Below are 16,305 nucleotides of genomic sequence, written 5' to 3'. Positions count from 1 at the left end.
AAAATTATGTGCCGGCAATATACTTGAATGGACAGTTTATTTGAAAAAATTAATTCCAAAGACAATCTACTTAGTGATTTATGAATGTAACCAAGTTAATAACTTCAGTATTTCTATGATAAGGAATAACATTTAAGTTATAAGAAGAATCAATAGAATTCTTTTACATTCCCTGGCTTAATGGCCTCTCATTTTACACAGACTTCACTTACTCCCTTCAATAATCATTTTTGTTATTTTTTCACCTATATTATCTTGATTACCTTTCCTTCTGTGTTGCCTCTTTAACTTGTGTTAACAAAAGTTTTTATCTCTTATTATTATGGGGGAGAATCCCCCCAAAAAGAGAGCTTTTCCTTAATTCTGTTATGTTCTTAAATTATTATTGTCTCTATCTCTCCTCCTTTCCTCTACTTCTACTACTATATTTCTCTTCTACTAAATTTCTAGAAAATGTAGTCTATAATTGCTGCCTCCATTTCTTTACCTTCCAATCATCCCTCAGTCTTCTTCGATTTCATTTCTATACCCTACCAGTACTGTTGTTGAAACTGTTCTATTTAAAATTACCAGAAATTTCTTCCTTGCCACATCCTATGGCCTTTTCTCAATCACTCTTCTCTTTAATATTACTCTAACATTTGGAATTCTTGAAGCGTCTATAATCTCTCCTTAGCTTTATGTCACTTAGCTCTCCTGGCCCTCTCTACTTCTTTCACTGATTCACTTCTTCCTCCTACTTTATAAATGTGGATATCTCATAAGTTTCTACATTAAGTCCTTATCTCTATTTATATTGTAATCTCCCCATTGGCTTTAATGGGCTGAGGCTTGAGTTGCTGCACTGAGGTCCCAAGCATGTGAGGCTAAATAGTAATTGGACCATACTCTATTAATATATAAGCTTGGAGAAAGAATGGCCCCCGCCCACTCTTTGTGCAAGTCCTGATGTGTTGTATAGGAAATGACGATTTTGGTGGGTGGAGGCAGGAGAGTGGAAAAGGAAGGGGAAGGAGAGACTTTGGGGACTGCCATTGCCACGGTTTGCTCAGCTCAGATTGCTCTCTGTTAGCTGGCTTCCTGTCGCAGCTGCCCATATTGCTATCGCAATCTTTCTTGCCTATATTTGCTATTGCAATCCTTATTTATCTCTTCACTTCAATAAATATTGAAGATTTTTCCCTTAACCTGAATTCCTGACTCCGGCTGATTTTAAATACGCGGTCATTACAGTTGGCAATCTCATCTATTCCCAAACCTTCAATTAATCCCTTCCATCCAAATAATGTTTATATCCAATCTCAATTTCTCTGTGCCAACATGTCCAAGAACAATGATTCAAATTCAGCATTTAGACATGTTTGAATTGAATTGAACTCCTCTTCCTCATCAAACCCACATTTCCTCCCAACTTCTTTATATCACTAGGTTGTACAACCAGTGACCCAACCACTCAGGCTTGAAACCTTTGAGTTATGCTTCACTCTTCCCTTTACTTCATCCCCCACCCTCACCCCTACCACAATAAATAACTTCCAGTTCTACTGTGCCAGTATCTCTTACATTTGTCCCTTCCATTTACTGATTCAGACTTTCATCACATTTCATATGGAGCATCACAATGGCTTCCTAACTGGAATCTTTGCCTTCATTATCTTCCCATTCAGTTCAATTGAGTATTCACTGAGTATTGAATTTGAAGTCAAGAAGATCTGAGTTCAAATCCTGTTTTGCTTATATGTCATATTTGTTATATGACTCTAAACAAGTGATGTAACTTCCTTCGATCTTAGTTTCCTCATCTGTAAAATAAATAAAATATCTGAAGCATTTACATTTGAGGGTTGTTGTGAGGATCAAATAAAGTGTATGTATAGCTCTTTACAGAAACCATAGAACTGACAACATAAATATAGATTATTATGATGATGTTATGAGGCACTGTGCTAAGTACAAAATAAATATTCCAAAAATTGGCAGCTGCCCCCAAGGAACTTACAATCAATTGAGGAGATAAAACACATACAAAAGTAAAATATCAGGAAAATTGAGAAAAGAAGGAGCATTAGCAACTGGGAGATCAGGAAATTCTTCACAGAGAAGATGGCACTTTGATTCTCAAAGAGAAAAGAGAAGTACATTATTGGAATGAAAGAAGAGCTTCATGAATACATAAAAGCAGAAGATACAATGAAGTACAGGAAAGCCACTAATTTTGTGATTGAAAGAACTCATAAAAGAAAGAAATATAAAATAATTTCCAATTCATCATCCATATCATGCCAAAGTAATATTCTATTACACTAGTCTAATCATGTTATAGTTCTGATCAAAAACCTTCAATGACTCCCCATACCTCTAAACTGGTATTTACAACTCTCTAGATTCTAGGTTCAACTAATTTCTCCAGTCTTATTTCATTTTCTTCAAAAGAACTGAGGGGAAAGCCCGATGTAGAATATTTAGATAAAGATCAATTCAGGGAAAAGTAGAAGCAAAATTGTGGTGGAACTATACTTGAACCAAACCAAGGTTTAAAAAAATGGATAAAGATTCTGAATTCAGATCACAAACTGAAGGCAGGAAATTAATGATAAATTGAATTAGTTATATACATGTGTATATGTTTATGTTCCAAAACAATCTTTCAAATCAAAGTAAATTCCTGACTTGACTTAATAATTTTATTTTCAAAAGGTAGAGTAAGCAATGAGAAGAGTTACTATTCTAAAACTTGCTTTTGACAAATAAGTAATTGCTGAAGTAAAAAAAAAAAAAAAACAAAAACAAGAATCTTCACAAAAACATGAACAGAATGTCTTAAATCTACCAATAAGTAATGCAGGAAGTTTTCTATATACTCAAATTTCAGGAGAAGGTAATACAAAGAATCCTGAAAAAAAATAAGGAGGGCCCATTATCTAAAATTCTATGGAGGAAGTCAACTCACCAGGGATAAGATGTACCAAGGAATGGAACCTTGACAACACAAACAGAAATGATTCCAATAAAGGAGGCAGCAGACTTGGACGAGAAACTTAGCTAAAGAAACAAATTTGACCATACAAAGAACTCCTCTATCAACTTAGCTTTTTAAAAGACATATACAGAAAAAGAAAGGAAAGACTGGTAACTAAGTATAAATAGGAACAGAATGCTAAAATCTAGAACAAACTTAGACCTTAGCAAGGTAGGGGCAAAATAAAATTCAAAGGATGAAAAGGACAATTACTCATGGTGAGTCGGACTATGATAATGATTAGCAAAGGAAAAAAAATAGTTTTAATTTGTTTTTTCCATCTTCTCTAACAAGGATATTGCTATTCAAATTGAAAAATATGGAATAAATTATTTCCTAGCAAATTGAAAATTAATTTTCCTTGATGATTTAAAGAAAAAATAGCAAATTTGGATAAAATATATCTCAGAGTACTGAAAAAGGAAACATAGTGCTCAATATAACAAATGGCATTTATTAAATGATTTTTAATAAAACAAAAGAATAAATGAAATTATGGATGTGATTATTTAGCTACTATTGAAAGTCCTGAAAAACTAGTGGGAAATTAGAGAAATCCCACAGGACTACAAATTATCCTGATTTTTAAAAAGGAGGAAAGGGAGAAGAGATGGGTTCTTTTATCTGTAAAGCAATGAACTGGACTTGAATTCCTGACAAAATTCTGTAACATATAACTAAAGATATTTATCTGTGAGCACTGATTACTAAGAGCCAGCTAAATTCATTTCTTCTTTTGACAAGGTAACTAGATAAAAAGGGAATTATGCTATAAACTAAGTATACCAGCATATTTGGATTTCAATAAGGCAATTTGTCTCATGATATCTTTACTGACAAAATAAAGAGAGGTGAGCAGCATAATTAATTTAATCTTCAGATTAACAGATTTTCAACAATTTGAATGACTTGACCAGATCCAAAAGATAGTCAATATTAGATCAATATTGGGCTGAAAAGTGGTATCTAGTAGTATAATCCATAGAATTGTCTTTGATCCCATTTTGTTTGACATTAGATAGTAGATAGATAGAAAGATCTTAAATAAAGTTATATACATAGCATGTGTATCAAATTTGTGGGAGAGAAGGAAAGAAGGAAGGGATGGAGAGAGGGAGGAAGGAAGAAAGGAAGGAAGGAAGAGAGGGGAAGAGGAAGAAAAGAAGGAAGGGAAAGAAAAAGGAAGGGAAGGCGGAAAGAGAAAGAGAGAGAGAGAGAACTGAGTATTCTAGTGAACACAATGATTAGTCAGCAAAGTCACACTGCAGCCAACAGGCACACATGACCTTAAGCTGAATTAGTGAAAATAGTATATAGAAAACATTCTATATAAAATGTGAAAGGTGATAAACCTTACTCTGCCCTAGCCAGAGCTCATTTAGGTACCAGCATCTTGGGGGTCTTATAATTGAATGTGGGATTTGCAAAATTATAATTTATTATCAGTAAATGTTTTGTTTGAATACCTATTATATACCTTATATACTCATGGTCACATAAAAATTTCTTGGGTGAAAAGGGGTTGCAAATGAAAAAAGTTCAAGAAACCTTGATCTCGGGCATTGTATTCAGGTCTAGGAGTCACATTTTAGGAAGAACATTCACAAACTGAAACATGCAGAAAGAACAGACAAAATGGTGAGGCACTTAAAAATCCTCATTCAAACATCAATTAAGAAAACTACAATTGTTTAGAAAATTAGGATCTTTAAGGAAGAACATAAATGTTTCCTAATATTTGAAAGACTGTCATACATTAGACTTGTTTTACTCAACCCCAGAGGCTCACAAGAACAGTAGACAGAAGTCAGAAACAGATTTTTGCTCCATATAAGGAGAAAGCTTCCTAGTAAGCAAAGCTATAATGAAAGCTCAGGCCTCAGGAGCTGGAGTTCCCATCTACCCAATATAGATGCTGGGAGATAACTGGTCAGGCATGCTTCATAGCATTTGTGCTGTAATGCAGAAGGAAGGTTTTTAGAATCAAGGACTTGGGTTTCAATCTCAGCTTAAGTAGGAATTGCCTGTAAATTTGAACTGGACATGACTGCTTATGAATTCAGAATCACCTTTAAAAGGAAGGGCTGGGCTGGACTAGAGGTATCACACATGTTTAAAAGGTAACTGGGAAATATTTAACAAAATACATTAAAATACAATACAATATAAATAATATTGATATGTGGTTTCTAAATCAATATGTGGCCTGCAGGGATCCTTATATATAGTTTAATGGACCCAGTTTCTGTCTGAGTTTGATACCTCTGGACTGAATGATCTCCAGGGCCCTTTCCAGTTTTAACATCTGATATTTATATCCTGTGAGGTAAAGTCCTTCAGGTCCTAGTTTTTCCAGCTAGTTATCACTAATCCCTGATAATTACTAAGTAAATACTTCTTGGTAAGGCACAGAAAAGGTCAAAGCAGCACCAATTCATATACCTCTTCTTCATTTCTATTTCCTACTTTATTTATTCTTTTCCTTGCTTTTCTGAAACCCTCACTAGATTCACTCTTTTAAGAAGAGACCCTTCTTAAAAATTTATTGATCAAATAAGACAAACACAAATACAATATTCAGCTTTGGACAGTTACAATCATAATGTTCTTCCAGAAGCTAACAGCTGGCCAATTTCTAACTCAACATACTGAATTCTACAACTTTTTAGTGTGTTCTACTATCAACTAGTCCTGGTATTTATTCATCAGTTATCCTTAAATTATTTCTGAAACTGACAAGGCCCCACCCTCTATCTTGATGAAAAAAGAAATGCCTCTACTTTTGTTCTGCAATTTCAATGTACTTCCTCTATTAAACTGTAGTAATCATGCTGATAATCAGACCAGAAAAAAGAAACATGGTGTATTTGTAAATTCCTCTGAGAGCTTTAGAGGAAAGATTACGGAAAATTAAGCCAACAGAAGTAGGAAGTTGGGCGAATAGGCAGAATAATCAGAAATTAAAATTATAATGTAGAATTGCCTCTGTAACAATCCCCTCCCAATATACATGTGCACCCAGAAATATATGTATATATGTATTCCTTCTATCTTCTCCCTTTCACATAATTGAATAAAATATATCTGAAAATTGACTTATGTAACTTCTGATTAATTCTTTTACTAGACATGAACTAGAATAATCTTTTCCTATTAACATATGCACAGTAGTACAAGCATAAGGTCACATACGTAGGTACTTAAATAAAAGTAGTTTCATCGACAAATGAGATATAAAATGATAAAACTAAATAAGACCCATCACTAATCAATCCTAGTTAATACTTGAAGGAAAAGAAAAATGTATGTAAAAAGTTTTAGACATCATTTCAAAGGAAGAAACAAGAAAGTAAAGATAGTAAAGACCATTTGGGATGGTCTAGGAAAAAGCATCAGAACGGCTTCAGAATATGTTTTAAAACAAAATTTATTAAACTGGAATCCTGTGATTGAATGTGAGAGTCATGAAATTATAATTTATTATCAGTTAATGTTTGATTTGTATACGTGTGTGTGTGTGTGTGTGTGTATACACCAGGATTTCATAAAAATTTATTGAGCAAAAAGGGGTCATCAGTGAGAAACAGTTTAAAAAAGCTCTGCTTTAAGGGGCAGGTGGGTGGTGCAGTGGATAGAGCACCAGCTCTGAAGTCAGGAGGACCTGAGTGGCTTCAGACACTTAACATTTTCTGGCTGTGCGACCCTGAGCAAGTCACTTAATCCCAACTGCCTCAGCAAAAAAAAAAAAGAAAAAAGAAAAAAGAAAGAAAGAAAAGCTCTACTTTAAAAGAAATGATATGGTACCTTGCAGCTACTTTAGAAAGAGGTTGTAATATTATTCAGTCATATTCAACAAAGTGTGACTTGTCTGGGGATTTCTTGTCAAAGATTCTGGGGTGGTTTGCCATTTCCTTTTCCAACTCATTGTACGGATGAAGAAACAGGTACACTGAGTTAACTGACTGGTTCAGGGTCACACAGGTCAGATTTGAACTCAAGGAAGATGTCTTCCTGACTTCAGGTTTCACATTGTGCTACCTAGATGGGCAGAAAGAGCTAATCTAACTCCTCCATCCTGACATTTCTTCTAGTTTTGACCTCAATGAAGATGAAATGAGAAAAGCCAGTATAGTAGGGTACTGATATAAATTTTTTATGCTTTTAGGATTCTATGTACAGGAATTGGGACTAAATATGAAAGAAAAGCTTCCCCTTCAACAATACCAAACAAAACCATTCTCATTTGGCTATGGCTTTGGCAAGAATAGAGTATTTAATATTTCTAAAATGCCACAGAAGCCCCCCCAAAAAAAATCAAATAAAATTTCTAGTAAACAGGAAAAAGAACCAAATACCCATGATTGTTGGAAAGAACAAGGAAGTCTGAGTTCAGTGACATTTACAGGTTAAACTGCTTCATAAAATTTCACAAACTAACTTGGAATTTAGTAATTTCCTGCTAGTCCTATTCAGTGAATCACTCGCCCCACCCCCTTATGTTCTGTACCACTATGAGTATACTACATTTCAGCCTGGAACTACACAGAAAATAATGGTCTAAGGACTAGGCATCTGATTTCTCTGTATAGGAAATTCCTGGATGAGAAGTATCCCTCTATTCATCACTCTTCTCTTCAAATATTGGTCTTAAGTGAATTTTCTGAGTTACTGGGTGAATAAGTACCCAGGATCACAGTCCATATGACAAAATCTGAACTCAGATCTTTCTGACTTCAGGTTCTCTTGCCATCACCCTGTTTCTTCTCAGACTTGCAAGAATAGTAAATGAAATTACACTGAAAGAAAAATGACACATTTTTCCTCATTAAGATTACTAAAAATTTAAGAAAAATCAAGAAGAGTTTTTTCATTAGTACTTTTTTTTCACCAATTAAAAAATATCATGTCAAATTTTTTTTGTATGTACTATGTTTTAGATGAAACAAAACTCAGCATAGGAAATTATTTTCAGAAAGATAATACTTGAGAAATTCCTAGTAAATGCAACATAAAACCTTATTTCAAAAATATACTCTTTGACCATTTTAAGATATTATGAATTTTTTTAAAGTACAATAAATAAGCATCATATTACTAATGTAGAAAAATTATTAAATACATCAATAACTTTTAAAAGTTGAAACATGAGTTCCAAAGAAAATTGCAAAGAATTCACCAATTGTGTCCTTAGGTACAATTGAAAAATACTTTATAAGTGGGTGAATAAATCTTCCTCCTGTGTATACAATGACATTTGTTGAACCCAATGAGATCAGTTCTTTTATAGAATATACTTTTTAATCATTCAAATCCATATTGAGTAATTTCCCCTATTGTTTTCTCATGTAATATTATTATAAAACATTGAATTGAATTACATTAATATAAATATAGGACATTTTTTATTTATTGAAAAGTTTTATTTTCTTAAATTATAAATACTGAAGGAAACATGAGGTACCATGACCTAGTTCCTACTGGTAGAGGAATTTTTCTCAATTATTAAATATAAAGTATAAATTAATTACCAAATACATAAATTATTAATTACTGACATTATAAAGACATTCAGAAAAGCAACCCTGTGGGGGGAAAAGGATCCAGATGATATAAATAAAAGCCAGACAAACACTGGGAAGCGGGAGGAACTGGTATTCTAAGCTTTGCTTATTCATTGAATCCAGAACATAGTATCTCAGCTTCATTAGTAGTCTGGGAGCTTAGGCTTTACTAAAATGAAACTTTCATGGAATAACTATAGGAGATGCTGGCTTGAATAGGGATGGAAATCAGCTTCCTTTTTTTTTTTTTCCTTCCAGAGACCATATATAAGGAACTTAGGCTCAAAACAATGATAGCATCAAGATTAAAGGCCAGTGCTCTCCAAAATGATGACTTGTCCCTAAGCAACTCAAGACCAACTGAATGATGAGAAGATGGATGGTATCCAGGCTCCCTAATAACCAGTCTTGGAATTTGTCTCTGAAATAATCACAACTATCCTTCTCCCCCAACATTCCTCTACTTTCCTCCCTCCCTAAATTGTGAAAATTCCCAACTTCCTTCCTACCTTCTATACTGGGAGTCAATCCCTGAGGGCACTGATGGAGAGCAGAAAGCTCTCTAAGCACTAAAGAGAATAAAGCAGCAACTGCTTAGGTGCTATAGGGAAAATTCCCCTTCTCTTCTGGCATACTAACCCTTTGACCCCCCAATCACCTACAGGGTTTAGCAGGCACCCTTTGGAGAGTTCAGGCTCCATGGCAATGAGCAACTGATAGGAGTCCTACCTCACCCTTTTTTCATTTTAGATGAGACAGAATGAGTCACACAGGATGAGTGGGCATGGGTAGGTTGTGACCTCTCTTACAGATCTCATTACATTAGCTTTGCTGATTAAAAAAAAGAAAAAAAGAAAGAAAGAAACCTCATTTCCTGAACTTCCTTTTTTCTGTTTATTCACCCAGGTCATAATCTTCAGCATGAATTCAGTGTCATCTTTTTGACTCTTTACTCTCCCTAACCCCACAGATCCAATCAACTGTCAAATCTTTTTCTATAGCCATCTCTTGAATCGGTCCCTCCCGCCCTCCCTGAAAGTATTCCATTGCATAACCTCCTACTTGGACTATGGCCGCATAACTGGTCTTCCTCACTCAAACCTGTTCTAGCCTCCACATAGCAGCCAAAACAATTTTCTCAAAGCAAAGGCCTAACCATGTCACTCCCGACTCAGTCAACCCCAGTGGCCCTCTAATCACTCTTAGACATCATCTGAGCCTTTTAAAATTCCTGTTTTGTATAAGATTTATATGACATATAACTATTAAGACAATAGAGCACGAACATAATTTTTAAATAAATACGTTGATAAAGGTACATGATCAAAAAAAGTCTGGAGACTATTCTTCTAAGAAATCCATGGTCCTAGAACAGAAGAGGGGTAAATGCAAGGTTAGAATAATAAGGAAAAAAAGTTAATCTCAGAAAAAAACACTTGGGACAGAGAGGACAGATCAAGGATGATATTCATTCATAGAACGTCTAAGAAAAAGGAGCAATAAGAAAGTAAATGTAATCACTGTTAAAGCAGAGCAAGAACACCTGAAACAAAGCATAGGAATATTTAGACCAGAAAGGGAAGTGTCTTTCTTATCCAGAAAACCAGGAATGAAGGTAAGAATTTAAAAGGCTCAGAGCTATTACTAGGAAATTGAAGTTAATTCCCATGAAATTTTTACCAAAAGGTCTAACATTTCAGCAGTTAGGTGATACAATAGATAATACACTAAGTCTAGAATCTAAAAGACCTAAGTTCAAATTCAGTCTTAGTAGTTTTGCAACGCTGGACAAGTTTACTTCAATTTTCTCATCTATAAAATGAGCTGGAGAAGAAAATGGCAATGTCTTTGCCAAGAAAACCTCCAATAGGGTCATAATTGAAACAACAATAATAACACCTAAAGGAAAAAAATGTTTATTAAGATTGCCCCCTACCAGATAATTTTTGCCAGGTAAAAACTTTTTTCATCATGGTTTTAGGACACATCCATCTACAACCCAGAAATCAAAACAGGAATGTTGTTTTCTTTTTAGATGGTGGGAATACTGATCATCATTGAGTCTGCAACATAGTAATACAAGTAAACATATTAATAAGTCAAGAAATTCCAGCACAGAACATTATCCCATTTGGCAAGAAAATTTATCTTGAAATTAACCTTTACCTATAAGCAAATTCAATACATTGATAGCAATAGTCAACACTTACAATCCACTTACATATTTGTCAGGAACTAGTCACCTCCACACCCTAAGGATAAGAATATTTCTTTGGTTTGCCTAGGTGTTAAGATGCCCTTTCCTGAGAATGTTGTTCAGACCTGTGATTTCTTCAGTCTTTGGAAACTCCCAACAAGGAAATTCTCCAATTCAGGCCTTCATTCAATGTGTCTTCTACACAATGGGTACTTAATAAATAAACACTGAGTAAATACCTAATATATGACAGGCTAATATTCAACCCATATAGCTGCTCCCACTCAGTAGTCTCATCAATAAATTCACTGAATACTTATTAGGCCCTCTAGCTAATTAGATCCTAATATCAATAGGTAATAGGATTATTTGATAGCACTCATAACTGCCAAACCACAGATTTGACAATACTGTGCCTTGAGGATCAAATAAAATAATATAGTGCTATTGTTATTTTTACTGTGCTATGGGTATCCAGTTGTTACAACCCATATGTAAACATCCCACTAGTCATTTTTTACATCACATCCCACCCTTCATGACCCATTTGGAGTTTTCTTAGCAAAAACTCTGGAATGGTTTGACATTTCCTTCTCCAGGAGATCCATTTTGTCTGGCAATCACGTTAAGTGACTAACTCAGAGTCACTCCCAGCTAGGAAGTATTTGAGACTGGATTTGAAGTCAGATCTTCCTAACTCCAGCTTCAGAATTCCATCCACGGAGCCTCCACCTACCTGTGTCCTACTAGCAACTTTAATATAATCCATAAAATTTGAGAATTTGTTCTATTTTGCAAACCTAGAAGGCTTGAAAATAAATTAAAAGATAAAGCGCATCTTAGCTCTAAGCCAAATGGAGAATGAAAGCAATTATCATTAATAGATATTTTAAGAGGAATATTTTTATATGAGTGACCTAGAAAAGTAAAATGTAGCAAAGTTACACAAATAATTGCCTCCAACTTCTACTTTAGCTGGGGAGAACTAAACTCAATACTTCAGAAATGCAGACCACCTCTCAGTGGTACAGATATAAGATCTCTTGATCATCATGCATCTACCTTCTTTATATTCTATTTTTCCTGATTAAAAAGGAGAATGTAATACTTCAAAATTACAGGGAAGATTTTCAATTTAGATCACTGAAAATTAATTTCCACAACTTCTTCAGTGCAGATAAGTATATATACAATAGCATTATATGTTTCAAGAAATTTCAGGAATCTATAAAATGAATGTCAGGAAATTATCATTTTAATTAAGAAATTATTCTTTACTCCAATGACACATTTAAATGTTTAAAAGATAACAATCCACTGGTGCTAAGAGACCAAAAAAACTTATAGATAAAGTGTATAGCTAAACACACTGCTAACTGAAAACTAATCAGAAATAAAGGTAAACATTTCTGAAATTAAGAGAAAATGGAAAAATCAGTGAATCATTAGCTTCCCTTATGCAAGTCACTATGCTGGGAATACTATGCATGGTCACTATGCCAATGCAGATATTTATTATAAGAGAATACTTTACAAATGGCACAAGTCCCTGCTCCCAAAGGACTTAAAGTCTAATAGGAACAAATAAGCAAATCAGACTAGAGAATGGAAGGGATTTCATTTAGGGAAATATGATTTCTAAAGAACTTTTTAGGAACATAACTATTGGGTACCTAGATGTAGATCTTAAAAGCTTCCTAATCCTTTGCAAACACAGATACACTAGCACACTTTTGGTAGAGCTAAGAACTGGTCCAGCCATTCTGGAAAGTAATTTTGAAACATACCCAGAAAGGTACCAAATTTTGTATTTTGATCGAACAATATCATTACCAAGCCTATATTACAATAAAATAAAAGGAAGAGAAAAAGAATCTATGTGTACAATTTGTGGTAGCCAAAAATTGGAAATTAAAAGTATCCTCCTTTTGGATAATGACTAAATAAATTGTAACATATGAATATAATGGAATATTAAGAAATGAAGAATATTATTATATTAAGAAATGAGGAAAACAACTTCAGAAAACCTGGGATGGCATTTGTGAACCAATGTAAAGCAAAATGAGCAAATCAAGGAGAACAATTTGTACAATGATAAAAGCATTATTGAACTACTCTGAAAACTTTAGAACTCTGATCAACAGCAGCGATAAAACATGAGTCCAAAAAAATGAAAATTAAATATATCGCTCCCTCTTTTTGAGATATAACAAACTTCAAATGCTAAAAGAGATACATATTTTTGGACATAGCTAATGTTAGAACTTGTTTAGCTGGACTACAAAGCTATATATTGAGAGTTTTGGGGGGGGATGGAGCTAATTTGTTTGGCAGAAAAGCAAGAGGGTCAGATTTTTTTTAATATTTGTTCAACCAAAAAAAAAAAATAACTTTTTAGTGCAAAAAAAAAAAAAAACTTCCCACCCTTTTTTGCCTGCTAGACGCAATTTGGTCTGAGGAAAAATTCATTTGTTAAGGCTTCACATCCACTTGCAGCAGCTAGATGACACCAGATCTGAAGTCAGGAAGATCTTAGTTTAAATCCAGCTTCAGAAACATACTGTATGACCCTGGGCAAGTCATTTAACCCTGTTTGCCTCAGTTTCCTCATCTGCAAAATGAACTGGAAAAGGAAAGGACAAACTACTCTAGTATCTTTGCCAAGAAATTTTCAAATGGGGTCATGAAGCATCAGACAAACTTGACACAATGAAAAAAACCACCATTCAGGGCCTTTACACTGAGTGACATAAAGATTATTCTCTCAAGCTGATCATTTTCTAGGCTACAGGCAGCTCAAGTTTAAACTTGAAGCAATTTTACATTGTAAGACGTATATAATAGATAGGCACTCCAGAAATATTGTGAAATTGAGTTGAATTAGTCTTTATTAATCTACTGGAAAGTAGAGTTAATACTTATCATCTTAATATGCGTAAATCTGTGAAAATCACTCCTCTTCTCCCTTCCCTTCCAATAAAACATCACAGTATTTTGTGTTGATAACATTGCTTTCCTTGTGAAAGAAAAAGAAAGCTGAGACTCCACCTGGATCACATTCAGATAGTTATTGGAAGAATAAGAAAAAGGAGAAAGAAAGTATAAGAAAAGTACTGAGCTACTAAAAGTTGAAGGTAAAATTTAAAAGAAACAAACAAAAACAAAAAAAAAAGTGAAGCTTCAAATTCCCAAATCTAGCCAAGATCTCATTTTCTATAGAAATTTACCCTAGATCTTCCAAATAAACTAAAACATGTCTTTTACTAGCCTGTAATATTTTTTTTTCAGATTGAGAGTCAACCCTTTCCTATTGAGAGGTATTAGAGGAGATGCATCAATAAATTACAGAGACCCTGACTCAAAATATTTTCCAGTTTCTCTTTCAAGTCTTTTCCCATTCTCCCTTCTCTTTTCACTCCCCAAACTTTCCTACAATCTAAAATGATTTACAAGGCAATAGATTGAGATAGAGGCTGTTTTATGGAAGTCTTGAGGGTTGGAGTTGAAGTAGTTACCCTAAGGGGAAAAAATTCCAAAACTACTACAAACAAATAATATGAATATGCATCTCCTTTTTGTGTATTCATTACACAATAGTTGAAAAATGAATTTTTTACTGTTTGTGTGGAGGGAAGGAGTTCACTTTTCTCTAGGAAACAGTTTTATTTTGCCTCAGTCCAGAAGGATTTGACATTCATAGTATTTGTATCTACCATTGTCTACATGTGTGTCTATCCAATCCCCAGACTACTCCCAGATCGTAACTCATGACTTTAAAAAATGCACACATGAACTGGCATCTGTTCTATCAGCTAATTTCCTGTCTCTCAGTTTCAGCAATTTTGATGAAGTGCTAGTCAGGTGGAGGCTACAGTTAGATCTTCACACTTGGAGACAGTAGCAGGTTGGCTCAGAAAACAATGTCTGAAAAAGGCAGACTTTCAGGTAAGACTTCCTCATTGCTAAAGAAATGCAGGTAGTAAAGGCAACAGGTGTGTAGTTATGTTTGAAAAGTGATCGAGTAAGAAAGGGAGGGAAGGAAAGAGAGTTGGCCAAAATTCAGAAATGCCACATAACAATTCACAAAGTACAACGGCATTATTTTTACCTGCCTAGTGAAGCCAAACCAACTCACCAGGAATATCAGTACCATTTTTGCCATTTATATTTTATGACTGCCCGGTAGTAACTTAACTGCCTCAGTATTCAGGAGTCACAGACTCCTAAAGATAAGCAGCAACGAAATCAAGCAGAGGCACTCCAAAGACTTCTCATACGCTCAGCATGCCATTCTTTGCATATACATGAAGGGTGTACACCTACCTGTTTGGGGGAAGAATAATAAATGCCTTCTTTTGCTTCCTAAATTTTCCTAAATAGAAAGCATACTTTTCTCAGGAAAATTCCCCTCCATTTAAAAATGAACATGTGCTACTGCACTGATAACTAAATCAGACATCTCTCTGAAAGTATACAGGTGATAAGGATCTTAATAATTTAATTCCGAATTAAAGATAGTCCAGGGTTTGTCTGGTTGATATTTTGTTAGCAAGGAAGAGATGGAAGGGGGAGGAGCGAGAAGAAACTGTAGGGGCAAATCGGAAAGAGGAGGCAAGAGGATCTTTTAGACCATGAGGTTTAGGATCCAAAATTTTTCAGTTCAGGCTTTAACCTGCCCCTTAGACTACACCCATTTCCTTTCAAAAGTAAATATTCCATTTTCAGAGTAACTTCTCACTGTTGCAAAACAGGCCCATGTGTCTAACCCGTCAGCAAAATCCGGGACGAGTTTAAAAGACAGAACTTTTTCCCCCTCTCCTACAGAGCACGTCTGTCTTTCTCTCTCCACCATTCATGCCGCAGAGTTCTAGAGTGGACCCAGGATGGGTGGAAAAAAAGGGACGAGTTCCCCGCTGTTACCTGGTCCAACGGGATGCCCAGGAGGTCGCTGACCGGATGCAACAAGGTGGAGCCCGTGGTGCGGTAGGCAAGGCTGGACGGCGACGGTTCTGTTGCCATCCTGCATCTTCGGCGGGGCTGTCGCGTCTGCCCCTTCCCCGAGTCACCCTCCTTAGTGTCTTCGCCCGACCTGGGTGGGGACTGGACCCCAAGGCGACTCTAAGGCTCGCAATGAGGGGGCCACCCTAAGTTGGGCTCCGGGAGGCAGCGGAGCAGAGCCGAAGGGAGCAGGAGGGGTCCAGCCCTGGCGCTGGCGCTGGCACTGTGGTCACGATAGGAGTATTGGCCGGGTGGGGAGCCCGCTCGGCTTCCCGCTCCCCTCCTCTTCCCTCTCATTGGCCGCAGTGACACAGGACAGCCCCTGGAGGGTGGGTGTTGGGGAAGAGAGGGCGGGAGGATGCGAGCAGCAGCGCATTACCTCCCTCAGTCCCGCCCATCTCTGCCTCCGAGAAGTCGAAAGAGAGAATAGGAGAAGCCTCCGCCCCCGCGGCCTCACCCTCCTTCTGAGCTGGGCGGGTGTCCCGCGCACCCGGGTCCTGATCTCCCCACTCAGGCATCTAGTCCAG

At 35.8% G+C, this 16,305-nt stretch overlaps 1 protein-coding gene across 1 annotated transcript in view; it reads right to left on the bottom strand.

The window, feature by feature from the left end:
- MBOAT1 (membrane bound O-acyltransferase domain containing 1) overlaps positions 1–15,994 on the bottom strand; it is a 113,624-nt gene extending 97,630 nt beyond the window's left edge. Inside the window, exon 1 of the mRNA XM_051970623.1 lies at positions 15,701–15,994. Within this exon, the coding sequence (XP_051826583.1) occupies positions 15,701–15,799 (99 nt within the window). The 5' untranslated portion in view covers positions 15,800–15,994. The remainder of the gene's footprint in view (positions 1–15,700) is intronic.
- Between the last annotated feature and the right edge of the window lie 311 nt (positions 15,995–16,305).

Source organism: Antechinus flavipes, chromosome 1 (genome assembly GCF_016432865.1).
Source record: "Antechinus flavipes isolate AdamAnt ecotype Samford, QLD, Australia chromosome 1, AdamAnt_v2, whole genome shotgun sequence".
NCBI classification, from domain to species: domain Eukaryota; kingdom Metazoa; phylum Chordata; class Mammalia; order Dasyuromorphia; family Dasyuridae; genus Antechinus; species Antechinus flavipes.
The sequence above is the reverse complement of the archived record's forward strand: the minus strand, read 5'-3'. Positions and strand labels throughout refer to the sequence as shown.